General features: G+C 35.6%; 6 protein-coding genes across 6 annotated transcripts; 3 read left to right on the forward strand and 3 right to left on the reverse strand.

The window, feature by feature from the left end:
* Nucleotides 1–144: 144 nt before the first annotated feature.
* Nucleotides 145–507, reverse strand: TRIADDRAFT_58010 (uncharacterized protein; the record flags this gene model as incomplete). The annotated part of the gene is made up of 1 exon (XM_002114284.1): nucleotides 145–507. The coding sequence occupies one exon, from the start codon at nucleotides 505–507 to the stop codon at nucleotides 145–147; it is 363 nt and encodes a 120-aa protein (XP_002114320.1).
* Nucleotides 508–1,515: 1,008 nt separating this feature from the next.
* Nucleotides 1,516–4,995, forward strand: TRIADDRAFT_58011 (uncharacterized protein; the record flags this gene model as incomplete). Its single annotated transcript, XM_002113964.1, has 11 exons — nucleotides 1,516–1,663; nucleotides 1,983–2,140; nucleotides 2,783–2,954; nucleotides 3,074–3,182; nucleotides 3,300–3,389; nucleotides 3,476–3,597; nucleotides 3,771–3,949; nucleotides 4,062–4,361; nucleotides 4,436–4,584; nucleotides 4,702–4,805; nucleotides 4,928–4,995. The coding sequence occupies 11 exons, from the start codon at nucleotides 1,516–1,518 to the stop codon at nucleotides 4,993–4,995; spliced, it is 1,599 nt and encodes a 532-aa protein (XP_002114000.1).
* Nucleotides 4,996–6,470: 1,475 nt separating this feature from the next.
* TRIADDRAFT_28009 (uncharacterized protein) lies at nucleotides 6,471–10,796 on the reverse strand (the record flags this gene model as incomplete). Its single annotated transcript, XM_002114285.1, has 8 exons — nucleotides 6,471–6,679; nucleotides 6,792–6,910; nucleotides 7,026–7,222; nucleotides 7,298–7,447; nucleotides 7,555–7,934; nucleotides 8,060–8,281; nucleotides 8,437–8,739; nucleotides 9,836–10,796. The coding sequence occupies 8 exons, from the start codon at nucleotides 10,794–10,796 to the stop codon at nucleotides 6,471–6,473; spliced, it is 2,541 nt and encodes an 846-aa protein (XP_002114321.1).
* Nucleotides 10,797–11,314: 518 nt separating this feature from the next.
* TRIADDRAFT_58013 (uncharacterized protein) lies at nucleotides 11,315–12,766 on the forward strand (the record flags this gene model as incomplete). The annotated part of the gene is made up of 1 exon (XM_002113965.1): nucleotides 11,315–12,766. One exon carries the CDS (start codon nucleotides 11,315–11,317, stop codon nucleotides 12,764–12,766), a length of 1,452 nt encoding a protein of 483 aa, XP_002114001.1.
* A 546-nt stretch (nucleotides 12,767–13,312) lies between these two features.
* TRIADDRAFT_27645 (uncharacterized protein) lies at nucleotides 13,313–14,565 on the reverse strand (the record flags this gene model as incomplete). The annotated part of the gene is made up of 7 exons (XM_002114286.1): nucleotides 13,313–13,411; nucleotides 13,498–13,562; nucleotides 13,718–13,777; nucleotides 13,936–13,993; nucleotides 14,085–14,211; nucleotides 14,290–14,378; nucleotides 14,488–14,565. The coding sequence occupies 7 exons, from the start codon at nucleotides 14,563–14,565 to the stop codon at nucleotides 13,313–13,315; spliced, it is 576 nt and encodes a 191-aa protein (XP_002114322.1).
* A 525-nt stretch (nucleotides 14,566–15,090) lies between these two features.
* Nucleotides 15,091–16,100, forward strand: TRIADDRAFT_58015 (uncharacterized protein; the record flags this gene model as incomplete). Its single annotated transcript, XM_002113966.1, has 2 exons — nucleotides 15,091–15,262; nucleotides 15,352–16,100. The coding sequence occupies 2 exons, from the start codon at nucleotides 15,091–15,093 to the stop codon at nucleotides 16,098–16,100; spliced, it is 921 nt and encodes a 306-aa protein (XP_002114002.1).
* Nucleotides 16,101–16,232: the final 132 nt, after the last annotated feature.

The following is a 16,232-nucleotide window of genomic DNA, read 5'->3' on the forward strand; positions in this document are numbered from 1 at the left end:
TAGAATGTAAGTATACTGTACTATTGCATACAATAAAATACCATAGATGCAAACAAGTTATACTGCAAGCACTTTCTAAAATACAGTACCTAGTCCTTAACTGCATAGTTCAAGAACAATAAATGTAGAACAAAGTAAGAACCCTTATTTCATTTCATTATTGGTATTTTCCTGTCTTTGAAGCCATCCTAAGAAGCCTTGACGATAATGACGAGCATTACTATATCCCAATTGGAGAGCAGCATCTAAAGCCATACGACTACGTTTACCAGACTGGCAGTGAAAGATCAAGTGTTGACTATCCATAGTAGGTTTTGCAACGCTATACTTATCTTGAAAGGCTTCTGCACTCATTTGCAATGCATCTCGGATTTCATGAACAGGAACATTGACTGAATGTGCAATCTTTCCATATTTAGCAATCTCTTCTGGTGTGCGAACATCGAATAATTGAATGTTTTTCGTCTCGATGAGCGATACTAAATCCTCGTACGATATTTCGTCCATCATTTGTTTTGGTTGTAATGACTGGATTGATCAATCCTATTGCGCTTATTCATTTACTAGTTATTGGATTATCCTTACGTAATACAAAAAGAGAGCTTATCTGAGAGTATCGTGTAGCATTGATGTTGATAAAGCAGATTTAGAATAAGTTGTTATGCTAGATTTTACCTTTGTATCGATTCTAGTATTACTACTAGTACAAAAATTGGAAATTAATTCAAGATTAAAATGTATTCCCAATCTACTTTTGCAATAGTGGTAATACCCAATATTTTGCGATTTGGCAACGCCCTACTGAGTACAGGACATACCAGAGTACGTACTGTACACTGTACAATGTGATCGTTGGATATATTTGAAAAGAGTCAAAACTAGAAGTAAAACGCTTAAAAAAAACCAATCTTTCTCAACCTTCCTATACGGATATATTAAAAGCATGCCTTTGCCACAAATTTGATACAAATTGATGTAAAAATAAAACTTTAATCTCCAATATATCGGATCACATCGTACAGTACTCTACAGTAGTATGCTGTAGAGTATAGTACTGTACTGTGATGTGCAAAAAGATTCGATCGCTCGATTTTTCTCTATACTAATAGCTGTTAAATGGAAAATTTTTACGTTGGGAAATGCTATTTTACCATGATTAGATTGATTGCTATACAGTAAAGTATGACAACTAATGGTGTTATCGTCCATTGCCTTCTTTATTGCTTTTTTCTTACTTACTTTTGACTTTATCAGCTACTGTACTGTAGTAGTAGACACCGAGAGATCCCAGGTGAGTAGCGTGACACTATTGCACGATAGATACTGCAGTGTAGTGTTCCAGTTGTGTCGTAGTGATACTATGATTGACTGGAACAACGACAGGATCAAGGACGGTTGCGCAGACCTGTCATCATCACCGCACACATAGTACTGCAGTAGTCAGACTTAGTTAGGAGCGGATATAGGCCACGGGCCCATTTTACTCGCATCGACGACGACAGCAACTGCGGCATCATGGAGTTTCAAGCAGTCATTTTGGCTGCTGGACCAGGCTCTAGAATGTATCCATTGACAGAAAATATGCCAAAAGCCTTATTACCTGTAGCAAATAAACCAATGATCTGGTATCCTATTCGGATATTACAAAAAGCAGGCTTTGAAGGTAGATTAAATGAAAAAATAATGCCGGTTGATAAGATCAATGACGTAGAATTTTTTCGATAGCTTGTGTATTCAATCGATCGGAGCTTGTCATCTTCAACTTGGCCTGTTCAAGATATAGAGCTATTACAGGCTTTTTATACATAGTATAGTGTGGATTTAGCAATAGTATTGATGAAACAAATTATCGTTTAGGTGACTGTTAAAATAATAATGAAGATAGGAGTACATGAAACGTTTTAAACAACGTTATTAATAAGATTGATGATAGTTAATTGAAGTTGATTATTAATATGATCATTTTATTATCATTTATCTAGAGATTTTCATCATCGTTTTAAAATCACAATCAGATGTGATTAAAAAGTCGTTAGTAAGCTGTAATTTGAAGTGTCGACTTCATTATGTACAAATTTCGGATGAAGAAGAAGTCATCGGTACTGCAGAGTCGCTAAGAAAAATCAGAGATAAAGTCAAGGTAATTGATAAGGGTATACCTACAGTATAACGCTTTGGACGATAAATGGACTGGATGTATATCGTACCGTTGTTGTTTGATTCTGTCAGTAGTTTGTTATACAGCAGGAGATCATTACTATGCATTCTAATAAAGTGTAAAATGATGACTCCTACTTTTAGTATAGAATCGACTTTGTGTTCTATTGACGAAAAGATGTTTTATTGTGTGTACTGTACTTATGGCTCTTTGCAATGAAGTTATAGAAAGTGGATGATATTCTGATATGATGATAGTTATTGTTATCATCCTAAACTATAGAGTTGTCATACTTTATGTACGTGTATGTTTGCATAACATTTGGTTGCACAATAGTATCTAGTTTTGTCTTTCCCTTAATATGAGACATTTCAATATCTCAAGTTATTACTGTATTACACTTTGCTTAGCCTTACCAACTGTACAGTAGATGTGAATGCAATACAAAATTTTTTTACTGTATGATCTACTAGAAATCAATGACTTCTTATGTCTTGGTTTACCAATTCGTGAATAGGGTAGAAAAAAAGATTTTTACTATATTGCTTACTGCAACTATAAGTAGAGATTTTCAATGAATAATCCAATTACTTTGAGTAACCGCTTTTTATCCTTCAATTTTAGAATGATTTGATGATTTTAAGTTGCGACCTAATTACGAATTTGGAATTGCATCGCCTTGCCAATATACATCGTATTCGTGATTCAGACTTAACGGCATTTATGTATACACGTGATGACAGCTCAAATGAAGCTGAAGGAAAGAATAAGAAAAAGAAGAAGAAAGAGGCTACAAGTAATTGTATATTATTGACCAAGGAGAATGTATTGTATTATATTAAGTTAATCTATCATAGTAGGTTAGGTTGGTAGTGACTGATTTAACGCAAATACACATAATTAATATATCTTTAGGCCAGTGCGACTTTGTTGGCGTTAGTGAAAAAGATTCAAGATTAGTATTTTTGTCCACTGCAGTCGACGTGCATAAAGATTTAGCCATTAAAAGAAATCTATTTATGAAGTAATAAACGATTGCAATTATTCAGTATCAGATAAGCATTGATATCTTGATGTCAGGATACGTAGCCTTTGCGATTTTTTCGTGATATTTATTGATATTTATTTTATTTGCAACTAGATATCCAAGGGTTCTTCTTCGTACTGACTTAATTGATGCTCATTTATACCTTGTCAAAAAATGGATTTTAGATTTCTTGATCGAAAACAAGTAACTATTTTGGGAATATGGTTTCAATGGAATTATCATGTTTCACCATTTACTAAGTTACTGTAATATTTGCAATTGCCTACTAGATCTTATAATAGTTTTAAAGGCGAAGTTTTACCTCACTTAGTATATAAGCTGGATGCCCGTCCTGAGGTAGCTTCAGTAGATACTGAACAGGGGAAAGAAGATAATACAAGGAATAACTTAGGTAATGTCTACTTATAATAGCGAACTAATAATATAAAATGTAAAAAGAGGAATTAGATCAACAAGGTCATGTCATAAGTACCTCTTCTTTTTCAATCATTGGCAACATAATGTTGTAATATAGGCGCTCAAATATCTCAGTATTTTTTACTGCACTATACATATTCTGCTTAGGAACGACATCGAAATCCGAAATTGAATTAGAACAATTAGCTCTAAGTTTATCAACATGCTATCGTGGTGAGAATATCGAAGAAGGCTATGAAGCATCAAAGTGCTATACATACATCAGCGATAAAAATAACTGTATTAGAGTAAATTCTGTTCAGTTATATATGGATGCAAATCGTCATGTAGGTCTTATTAGTTATAAATAGCGGAACTATTCCCTATACCGATTGAATAATATTACGAGTCTATACGAAACAATAGTGCTATCTAATAGGACATCGTTGATACTATTAGGCATTGCGGTGGATATCGTCGTTTCTTCCAGAAGCTACCGATACTAAGTCAGTTCATTTTTCTGCCAATACGTCGCAAAGAGCTAGAGGGAATATATCAGAAGTTGGGGACGCTAAAACTGGTTACACCACAGGTACTTCTACTTCAAAAACGAGAGGAAGTAACACATCCGAAACTGGTGAAAGTAAAGCAGCTTATCAATCTGGTCCTAGTGCTCCTACATCGAAATCTGGAACCAATAATGCTATAGTTGAAAGTGCTGATGCTAAAACAAATACAGCAGTTGAGAGAAAAGTCGGGGTAGGACAAAATTAAATCTCCTAAGGCTTTATGTGCACAGATCCTGGTAACGGAATATCTTACGTACAAATTAGGTTGATCAAGAATCAATTATCGGAGACGGTGTTACTATCGAAAATAAATGTGCTATTAAGAAATCGGTTATTGGTAATCACTGCAGGATTCTGGACAATGTTAAGATTCTAAATTCTGTCTTAATGGATCATGTAACTGTCGAAAGTGGGTAGGTGATGAACTTACGCGTACATATAGTATTAAATGAAGTACGCTTTGGAAATATTTAATATCGGCAACACATCATTATTCTCGTAACCAACCGTCATGAAATTTTCATTTCTAGTTGCGTTATTCAAAACAGCGTTGTATGCAGTCTCGCACATATTAAAGGCCGCTGTACTATAAAGGATTGCCAGATTGGGTATTCACATACAGTATCAGATGCAAGTAAGTCATATTTATATATCTCATTATACGAAAGCACTCGTATGCTATACCGATGTTAGCGACAATGGATGACTGTAATTTTTGTACACGTTAAGTTTACAATTTTTATTTATTTTTTATAGCTGAAGCAAACGGAGAATGTCTTGTATCTGCTGAAGGTGGAATGATGACGTTAGACAATGCTAACTAACAGTGTAACCATGCAATACTTATGGTGTTGCAAGTTGTAATTATCGGAAAGAAGAATAGATATGAATCATGTATTCAAGATGAGCAGGAACTGGAATAAGACTTCCGCACAGAGGTCGAAAATATGCATCAACAGTAAATTATTGCTGACTTCGGCCTCTGTAGACAAACTAACTGGCGCCTGGATAAATGTTGATTGACTAACAAAATTCGCTTATCAATTAAATCGATAACTTATCATTTCCTGACAGTAGAGCTATTCACATATTTGTTGATCAATAACATTATGGACTAGGCCTATCGAAGAACCTCTCCTACAAGGGCTGCTATGAAATAACTATAAATATTCTTTTATTCTCTAATAAAAGACCTTCATGTATTGTGAATTACTGTATTAAATATCAACTTTCTGAAAAAAGTATTAAACAACGAGTCTATTTTAGCCGTTCGTTGATTGAGTCAACTGTGCTTATAGTATACCCAATTATATACAGATACGGACTTGCAGCGTAAATATACTGAGGTTATTAGACTATCTTGTATGTAATAAGTTATTAGAGTAAGTCGTATGACTTGTAGGTTTCTTTTACTGTACTTTGCACTACAATATTCGGTGGATCTGGCCTTGAGTATGGTAAAATTGAGCTTAACTATGCTTTCTGAGGTTCCGATTCCTTTAGATATATATGCGTAATAAGTTGCCATACGCGTATAAATCAAAAAATCTAAATTATTTAGCGTAAAGCATGCTAACTTTATAAAGCATTTATAAAGGCTTTACGTTTATGTAAATACTGCGTAAGATAAAATACATGTAGTTCAAAAGTTTAAAAATTAGAAATAAGCATTAGTGGTTTATTCCGCGTAAACGTTATCTATCTATACTCAATAATTGCTAAGATTTTCTTTCCATAGCATATAACAGGTCTATAATTTAGCTATAATATTATATTTGGTGAAATAACGGCTTCGTAACCTGTATTTCTAAAGTAGAAATAAATTAACCACAGTAGATTGAGAATTTCTGGAATTAATCGCAATAGCAAGAGTACCTATCAAGTCGTGTTACATATTTCTAACAAAATTAAAATCGGTTATGGTATAAAAGATTTCCTAGTTACAATACTAAATTTTCAAATATAAGGCAGCAACGATTGCGACATGACATATTGAATAATAAAATCTATCAAACGATGCGTTAATAACCAATTTTTTTTAAACAAATATAATCCAGTCAGATGGCCAGATTCATACGCATATATTACATTTAATTAAAATTCCCAATTGTGATATTCAGTAAAACAAGAAACCGGTACGCTCCAGGATGGTAAATGTTTCTCAACTTTACGAATTTCCGAAGTTTTAGGGCCCGAAAAATGCGAAGCTATACCAAAATTCATAATTTTATCCGTCTTTTCGTAGTTTTTAATCTAAAAGATTTTAATAGTATTTTGATTATCAGGAAGCTATCGATTTTCATTGTACATTAGGAAAAGATCCCTTATTTACATTCAGTTCTATCCAAAAGTCCCATGACTGTGTAGGGTGGCCTTGTGTGTACCAAACAAAAGCTGTGTAGTGGTCTCCATTCCACAATGGCTTAGGCTTTCCATCTGTAAAAGACCATGCTACAATTTCCGTACCATTGGCAGGATCGATATACAGACGAAGTTGCGAAGGAGGATCTAAATAACGAATTGAAGGCCTTGAGTTATGGATTTATACACATAAACCAGTGCTAGAAGAGAATATTTCACTTTGAAACTCTATGTTATGTATACCATTCTTACTACGTACCTACGATGCTGAAATAAAATTTTTGTTTACGTCCACTGCTTGTCACATCTTTCTTAACCAGTTTCAGATCGATTTCTTTAGGAAAAGTTGGAGGAGAACCTTCCTTATACCATACGTGCCTACATATTACCAAAAATAAAATTCACGTAAGTTAATATAGCTGAATAAAGAACGATGATTAAAAAGCCATGATCTATGAACAGTTAGTGTTATATGGCAAGGAAGCAAGCGTACCCTGTTAAACTCCGAACAGGGTAAAAGGCAGGATAACCACAATTTGCGCCCTTACAGGTAGTTATAGTCGCATTTTTAAAGTAATTATCATGTTCGGATAAATATCTCAGTCCATTTGCATCCATAGGAACAAGTATAATGCCTGAGTCACTGTCCGTAACGACGCCGCTTCTATCATGAAACTTGCGATGGATATGCTAAGTATTAAGAGAATGGTTAGCCGCAAGATATTATGAATACGGTACACTAAACAATAATAAAAAATAAAAAACCTGATAAAGAAGTCTTTGAGCATGTGGATTTGGAGGTCCAGAATATGGAAATATGGCACCAGTAATGACTAGAAAAAAGCAGGTTAGGAAGGATATACCAAAAATAATGGCTGGCCATTTCAGACTTTTTGCTACGTAGACAACATTTACCTGTTAGAGTAGATTAATGATTGACGCAATGGTTGTTAAGAATTTCACAAATTAGCACTTACAATAAGAACAATGATAAGAACGTATCTGCTTGACTTCTCACTTACCACAGATGTTACTAGTAGAAGCGTGAAACTTCCAGTAATAACAGCTATTACTATTTCAGATGGAACAACTGATCCACAACGACCGAGGATAGGCATGAAGAAATCGAATACAGCCCATATCAAATAGGTATTTAATGTCATCGGTATTAATACAGACACTAACAGTACTATAAGGTAAGCTGTCTGGCTGTGATAGTAATTTCGTTTAAAGATACCATTCCAAATAAATTTATCTATAAGAAGAAAGGATGCTGGCCAAGTTAAGGATAAAAATGCAGAAGCTATCCCACTATTTGATAGAAATATAGTGACGAAGCTCCAAATTATTACATTTGCATCAGCTACGGCTTGCTGAAGTTGCCAAGATATAATCGGTTGGCCTTCTGAAGTACGTTTCTACAATAAAATGATTGTTTTATTTTATGTGATCTAACATCTGAAGCGAATAAAGATTACAGTCTATCTTAAAATAAAGTGAATATTACTTGGTTAGTGCAAACCTGACAGAATTTCATTTTGGCATAGTAGTGCACTGCTGCTGTAGTAAAGATAGTTGGTATAGCATACAATGGGAATATAACAACGCTATGGGTGTACCAAGATAATGGGCGACCATTTGACATAATAATGTAAGCTATAGCAGGGGCGGTTATGAAGCCAACAAGCCAAGACAATAGGTAGGCACCCATGCCGAATATTAAATGGTACAAGTTCAATTCATCAATCCCTAATACCAATTAGAAAAAAATTGATAGCTTAAATAAATGCAACTATGACAACATATCTGATCAACTAAATTCGTCAGAAGAATGGTTAATAATTAAGCAACCAGCAACAGTGCATTAAATCGTTGTGAAAACGTACCAACTGAGGTACGTCGACCTCCCAATCGAGGTAAATATCTTGCAATAATTATCGCTACAGCAATGACCGATATTGAATAGTTGAGAATATATCCTAAGCGTTCTGGGTAGAGCAGGGTAAAAATCCCAAGAACGTCGGTAAAAACAATCTTGCCATGACGACTATATCCAGGGTTAACTAGTTCATCAGTACAAACTAGGCCTCTCATAGCTCCTAATACATTCTCGCCAGTTCTCTGCATACAACCAGGCGGGATTGCTTTAGTGTCATCGTATCGTGTATGATAAACGTAACCATTGGTTACATATGCCAAATCCAATCCTATCGAGTTAAGTGAAGATAAAATACGGTATATTCCTCATATTGTTGTTATCACTCCTAATGTAGGTTTGTAAAATTTAGGTTATGGCAAATATGATATATATCATGCATTTTTATGAGGTCAATGAGTAACGATATGGTATACAAATACTGACACACGTAGTTAAAGACTGTTCCATATCCTCTATTTAAACGACGTGTTGGCTGAAATTATAAGGCACAATCAGAAACCAGGTGTAAAAGTTATATTGTCTATTGCAATAATAAACTACGATCTCGAATCTTATGCCTTCATTGGATTGTCATAGATGTCCACTTGAGCAAAATAATATATAAGGATATTCATACTGTAAGTAAAGGGAATACATCTTTCAGGCAGTAACATCGAACTAGTAAGTCTTATCATCAGTATGATATTGGTGATTTCCAAATATAAATGTCATTTTGTTAAATGGAGTATACTAGTCCATGTATAATTATTATAAACTGTATACTCGTAGAATATTCATAATTTCTACAGCAATGTATCATGATAATGGTGATAGTGACTAAGTTAATGGTTGCTAATGTATAATGTAGTAGGTTGTGTAACGCACAATGTATACGTTTGACAAAGGATTAATTTCAGGTATTACTGGTATAAATTTTAATGATAGTAAAAATTAAGTCTAGTACTCAATAATTACGTAGCGCAGAAATAGTAAGTATACTAAACACAAGACATACATACTTCAGTATACTCAGCAGTTATTCGATCTAAGTTCAAAAAGTTAGTCTAGCAACGACTGCGCTCGGATGCAAAGATTTATGCTGTCTGAGCATTCATTCTTTATTTCTTTATGGTTATGAAATATGACATTTAGATACCTTTAAGCGAAGACATAAAGTAATGGAAATTAATAGACTTTACAGTATCCGATAATCCATCATGAAGCTTAGCTATAGCGGCTATATACGAAACATCGCAACAAAATGGGCACACAGATTGTCAGGAGAGTAGGGCTACTTTGGCATGATACGTATTAACTTAATTTTATGTGCCATGATTGAACGATTCATAACTAGTAGTAATGTACTGTAATGTATTTCATTTTACCTGGAATTTTGCCGTAATCACGAAAAATGCGAAAGTCCGTATCAGCAGGTACAATAGCAGTTTCAAAGATTTCTTGACCAACCACTGAAGCAAACGGGTGCGGAGCATGCTTCATATAATTTCGGATTAACCAAGGATTTTCAGGACCGGTTTGGAATACTAGTTCTCTACCGCCAGCCCCAGCAGCATCTAAGTTAATAAAAGCTCGAAGTGTATCCTTCCATTTATGTTGTGTAATAAAACCATGGCTAGCAGGTAGAACACTTTCTTCAGCCCCATTGAAAAGAAAGACGACACTGTGTTGAAGCATCGGCCAACGTGATTCATCAGCATGTGCTAAGGCTCGAAGTAATTCCAACATTGTAGCACAACTAACTGCATCATCACTTGCACCAGGGCTGTCCACGACGGTATCAAAATGGCAGTTGACTAATAAAGCGTTGTCTTTACTGTGAGATCGCCTTGGACTTATACGTGCAACAATATTGGTAATATTAGCATAGCTATGAGTAAAACCACCTAAGAATTGCAAAAAGAAAGACCCACTGGGTCGTTGGACATCAATTTCAATTTCGGAATGAGGTTTAGCAGACATTTGTATCATTTTTAGCTCATTCATGATATAATTAAATGCAACAACTTCATTATTATATGTTCCAGCTAAACGTGGGCCAATAGCAACTAATTTTTCAAGATGTTTACGAGCTCTTCCTTCTGAATATGTTCCAACATCGTCCTCATTAGCACGCTTAGCTCGAGGTATGTAATAATAATTATAACTTACAAAGGCCAGGATTAAATAAACCAATGCTGCTATAGAAATAAGATGGCCTAAACCCAAAGCACCTGGTTGTCTCCTTTCCAATTGGCTTTTCTTATCATCTTCATCGATTGGACGATCAGATTTAGATGATCGATTTTGTTGTTCCTTAGAACGTAAGCGGACGCCAGCGTTCGCCATTACTGCTATGAAAAGTGCCTCCACCACCGCAGGCCTTAAGTACCTTGGTAACGGTACAGAGAGACGACAGCCCAGCCCCTAAACCTCACCCTAGCCCAGAAGACCCATTGGACCATCCAAGCTGTGATCGGCTCTGTTGAACAAGCTGCATACATATCCTATTGTCGCGCAGTACTATATGAGTAAGTAATCACGAGGACACCATGGGTCTTCTCTTACCCACCCCCACCTCCCTTTGTTTCGTAGCCCCACCCTGATGTCATATGATCAGCGGTGGAGAATGTCGAGAGAGACTCAACCACATGAGCTGTCACTGGTCTGGACAGTGTAACGTAGGAGACGGATGGACACTTGTACTGCAGTAACTATGGTTGCAATGATTGCTAAAAGCGCTGGATGCGAGCTGGATATTCCATCATCATCAGCAAGTTTTCTTGATGCTTTCCTGGTTCAATAGGGAAAATTCCACTGTTGAAAGCTATTTTTTTATACTCAATGAGACTCTATTGATTGCAAAGATGAACAACTATGATGATCGACCTTTATCCTATCACGAATTTATCAAATATATGCTCAATGGCCGCTTTTATGGTCGCAAGACTGATATTGGCAAACGCTTTTTAAATGTTTATCACTGTCCATCAACTTGTTTCGACCATGACAATATCAATTTCAATGTTTTATTCAATCCAGATATGGCTCATTTCGATCCAATGCAAACCAACCAATGCCAAGCTTCAAGTACAACTGACAATACCAATAGGCATAAAACGACTGTACCAAATAGGAAGCGAAATCAAAGCAATCTTGCTCAACGCCATGACGATTCAATCAAATCGAGCAAAGGTATAAAGAAGTTAGCTCAGAAACCACCATTAGCACATCATAGCTCGCAACCACAAGTTGTTAGCAGTTGCCAATATCCAAATGAGCTAAATAAGGACTGTTTGATGGAGGGCAAGGCTAAGTGTCAACGACCGAAAAAATTCCCAACCAGTCATGATAAGAAGCAATCCATTCACGTCGGCAAGGATGATCAAGCGGATGGATATCGGAAAGGGCCACGAGCACGTCATGACTCACCATCACTGGTTGGCAGGAACCATCCGAACCAGCTAAATGAAGACTGTTCTACTGAGGAGGATGCTGAGCATCAACTATCTAAAAAATTCATAACGAGTAATGATAACAACCAATCGACTGATGTCGGCCATGATGATCAAGCTGAAAGGTATCCATTTGACGTGGCAAATGATCACTTACGAAGTGAGATAAACCTATCTGTTAGCAAGCCTTTAAATCATAGTAGTAAGGATATTCACCAATCTACCTCTATGAGTAATCACTCTAATGACAATGATAAAGATAGCTCTTCAATTAAGAAAGAAGGTGGAAAATTGAATAATTTATCTGCTTTCAGAAAATGTCATCATGAAATGGATAGTGAGCAATGTGTATCCGATCAATGGACTATGTTTATCCATTTGCAAGGTTGGCAGCCATTAGTATCAGATATCGATTGGATAAGTGATCAGTACATGGCTTACGGTTTGCTTGCATTACTTTTTGGCCATGAAGAGAATGGGACATTGTATATAAATTCTGTAAAATTGATTGGATTTGTTTCTCTTGTCGATTTATCGGTTAAAGCAATACTAGCAAATCAAACTGAAGCGGAAAGCATGCCGCTAATCAATTTTCTCCAAGCTGAGGGTAAACAGTTACAAAATCAACCTGCAGCTTTCTCTGTTACCTCACCAGGTTTTGGTATTCATCTTCCTAATAATTTAAAACAAGCTATGCTAGAGTCATGCCAGACTGCAATGGCTCCATGCTGGTATTCAAAATTTGTCTACGTAGATGCTTTCAGTAAATTAGAGGACAGAACTCCGCTTATAGAAGTCTTTGATTTTTCAAGCGATCAGGCAAAAGTTGTCAATTTTCAATTGGAAACGCCTGTTTTACAGTAATATCAAGTTTGCGAGCGCTTTATAGATGAAATTAAACTAATCAGTCTAATTAATAATACTAACTTATTTTTGTACCATAGTCTTGTATATGTTATCAGAATGTTGATCTATTGCTACACACCTCAACGAGGTATAAAATTGAAGACAATCTACTAATAAAGTTTCTCAACCGTAAAAACAAGCTATAATAATGGAAAGAAATGAATTAAGCGCATAAATTGATGCATTTCAGCAGTAAAATCTTTATTGCTTTTAAAATTAGAGAAATACTATATATTACCAACAGATTATTACATGTACACTTGCGCTATGAAATAAGGCAAATAAAGTCAATACTGTATTATATTACTAACACAGAAACGTGGATAAATCATGATAAGAAGTATATACTGATCAGAGGATAAATTTGACGCTAATAGGTTAACGTAAAACACCACAAGGTGAAAACTGTTGCAAAGAGGAACTGTACAGTAAACTCATCAAAGAGAGGAGACAACGTTTATATACAATCAATTTAATATATGTCATCATGATTCTAAGCCATTCCTAGCGACTTTCTAAGCTTTTCTCTCGCATTAAAACAGATTCTTCAAATTTGATCATGTATGTCGTTCCCTTATGCCAGTGAACAGTAACATTGCAAGGCTGCATTCGTAATAGTTACATTTCCATATTGAAAAGGAAATGTTAAATAGACGCCATAAATTGAAAAATACAAAGTTTTAACTTACAAAATTGAGTCCATTTAGTACAGCTTCAATAATTCCACCACTAAAAGCCGCACAATTAAGACTGCCTAAAAATACACCATTATCATTACAATCTTCTAGACTATTAGTCCTAGCTGGCATATTTCTTATAATCCGTTCAAAGTAAATTGTAAATTTGCTATTTATTGTATTAATGTATGGTTTGCTTGTATAGAACTACAGAGAATATCTACTATGATACCTTTATCTTTAGGGACGAATATAAACTTATTAACCAAGGATTCATTTTCTATTATGTAATCTTATAAAACCAGTTCAGAAAATCAAGCTGTGTTGTCAATAGATCGATAGGATAAACAATATAATCATGCTGGCTGTCGAAGAATTATCGTATACTAATAGAGTGAGATGAATTATTGTCATTGCAGCCTATTACGGCAAATTATGATCAAAAGATACAAGTTTTTTCGTCATCATTCGATAGTTCTAATTTATCAGCTTCTCTTCCAAAACAGCTCTATAATTGAATGTAAAAAGAAGAAGTATACACGTACGTAAAATGTCTACTATAATAGTTTGTAAAGATTATCGATTGATTTGTCGTCTACCTTCCAAACCGTTGTCTTGACAAAGATTAAAGCTTGTAAAAGTCTGAGCTCTCTCTTAGAGCCTCGCTCTCTTAAATACAATGCATCCAAGATACGTGTACCAACATGATGGCCTAACGACGCTAATCTAATAAAGTACATTTAGTAAGTGATGCTATGCTGTATTACCTAAGACAAGATGATCAACCTAGTCTATTCTACTTACTTCTGTTGCAAATCTACAACACTAGAGGATCGATTTTGACAATATTGTACCAACTCGGAGAACAAGAAAGCAAAAGTGCTCAAGTTGATCTGCCATAATCAAACGAGATAAATGATCATGACATCCTATCCATTGGGAATAACTTCATCATTTTTACTACACCTGTTACACAAGGAAAATGCTATTTCGCTGGCTTACCTCTCCTCTCCCTTTGCTTAATGGTTTCTCCAGAATATTTGTTGATTTGCGCTGGATGCTTGCAGATTTCGACTCCATCTTGCTTTAATGGAAGGTCAAGTACTGAACAGTACAATGTAAACGTTAGCTAGGGAAATTGGCTTAGTACTGTACAGTACACTGTATATTGTTGGAAAATACACACGATTGTATAGGCTTTACTATAGGCTAAGAGCAGGAATTGATCCAGTGTGCCATTACAGTAGAAATCCTTTGGGAACCTATGGTTGTATAGTGTGCCAGTCATGACAACGAAGAGAAGAGTATAGTATGCCACGATGGACGCCGATCTGAAATCACACCATGTTACTACTGTACTTACTAGCCTGATATTACAGTACTTAGTACTGTACTCCTGCAGTCTTCTGGAGAGCTACCTGGCCCTTGCAGTTGCTGGAGCTACTTGGTAAAATCACGACTGCCTGTTGTTGTAGATCAGCATTGCATCATAATAATTCCCTCTAGGCAATCGTTATTCACAGTTTTGACCTTTCATCCTCTGGAATGGATCGGAAATATGTTCTACTGTATGTTACAAAACTGATGAGTAGATAGATGACGACTATGGCCATGGAATATCAACATAAACAAGTTCTTTTGGTTGGTTTAGCTTGCTTAGATATTATTACTGTTTGCGGTCATTTTCCAATCGAAGATGAGGATTTTCGAGCTGATGATCATTATTGGCAATGTGGAGGAAATGCATGTAATTCTGCAGTTGTTCTTCAACAGTTAGGTAGGTTACCCTAATCGAATGCGATAGTAGTATAGTACGATACTTTCTATCTCGTATGATTGTCAAGAAGATATTATCATTCTTTCTAGGAGATCAATGTAATCTGATGGCTTGCCTATCTGAAAATTGCCCACAATCCGATTATATCTTACAAAAATTAACGAATATTGGTATTAAATCTAATTGGTGTATTCGTCATATCGGTCATAAAACACCAATTTCTACGGTGTTAATCAATAAGAAAAATGGTTCACGAACAATTATGCACTATAGTTGGTTGCCGGAAATAACTCTAGACAATTTTCAAAACCGTGTTCAATTTGATAATCTAGATTGGATCCATTTCGAAGGTAGACGAAAGAATATGCTAGAAATTGGTCGAATGATGGATTATATTCGATTACGTTATAAAGACAGGATTAAAATCTCCGTTGAGTTAGAGAAAAAAGATGAAAATTCACTGCAGTTGATTCCTAAAGCTGATGTTATCTTTATTGGGAAAGATTTCGCTCAAGCTTTTGGTCATGATAACGCTACCGATTGCCTTCGTGCCTTCTATCCATTAGCTCAGTCACCGGCTATAATGATTTGTCCGTGGGGTGATTATGGTGCCGATGGTATAGGACCCCCTCAAAGCAATATAGTTCATGCTGATGCTCTCACACTTGATGTAGTAGTTGATACACTAGCAGCTGGTGATACTTTTCTCGCAGGTACTATACATTCTTTACGTAAAGGAGAATCCCTACTCAAATCGATATCCTACGGATGCAAACTAGCTGGTACTAAATGCAAGCAACGAGGTTTAATGTTTGAAAAGATTCCAACTGATCACTAAGTCAAGGCAGCAATGATACAGTAAACGAAACGTTAAGGGCTATTCTGATTTCAAGAACTAAAATTGTATTGTATATAATAATGTAATCGATTAGTACAGTAAGCCGCAAATTAACCTGTAGTGTAATACGTA

The sequence above is a fragment of the Trichoplax adhaerens genome, genomic scaffold (assembly GCF_000150275.1).
Source record: "Trichoplax adhaerens TRIADscaffold_7 genomic scaffold, whole genome shotgun sequence".
NCBI lineage: Eukaryota > Metazoa > Placozoa > Uniplacotomia > Trichoplacea > Trichoplacidae > Trichoplax > Trichoplax adhaerens.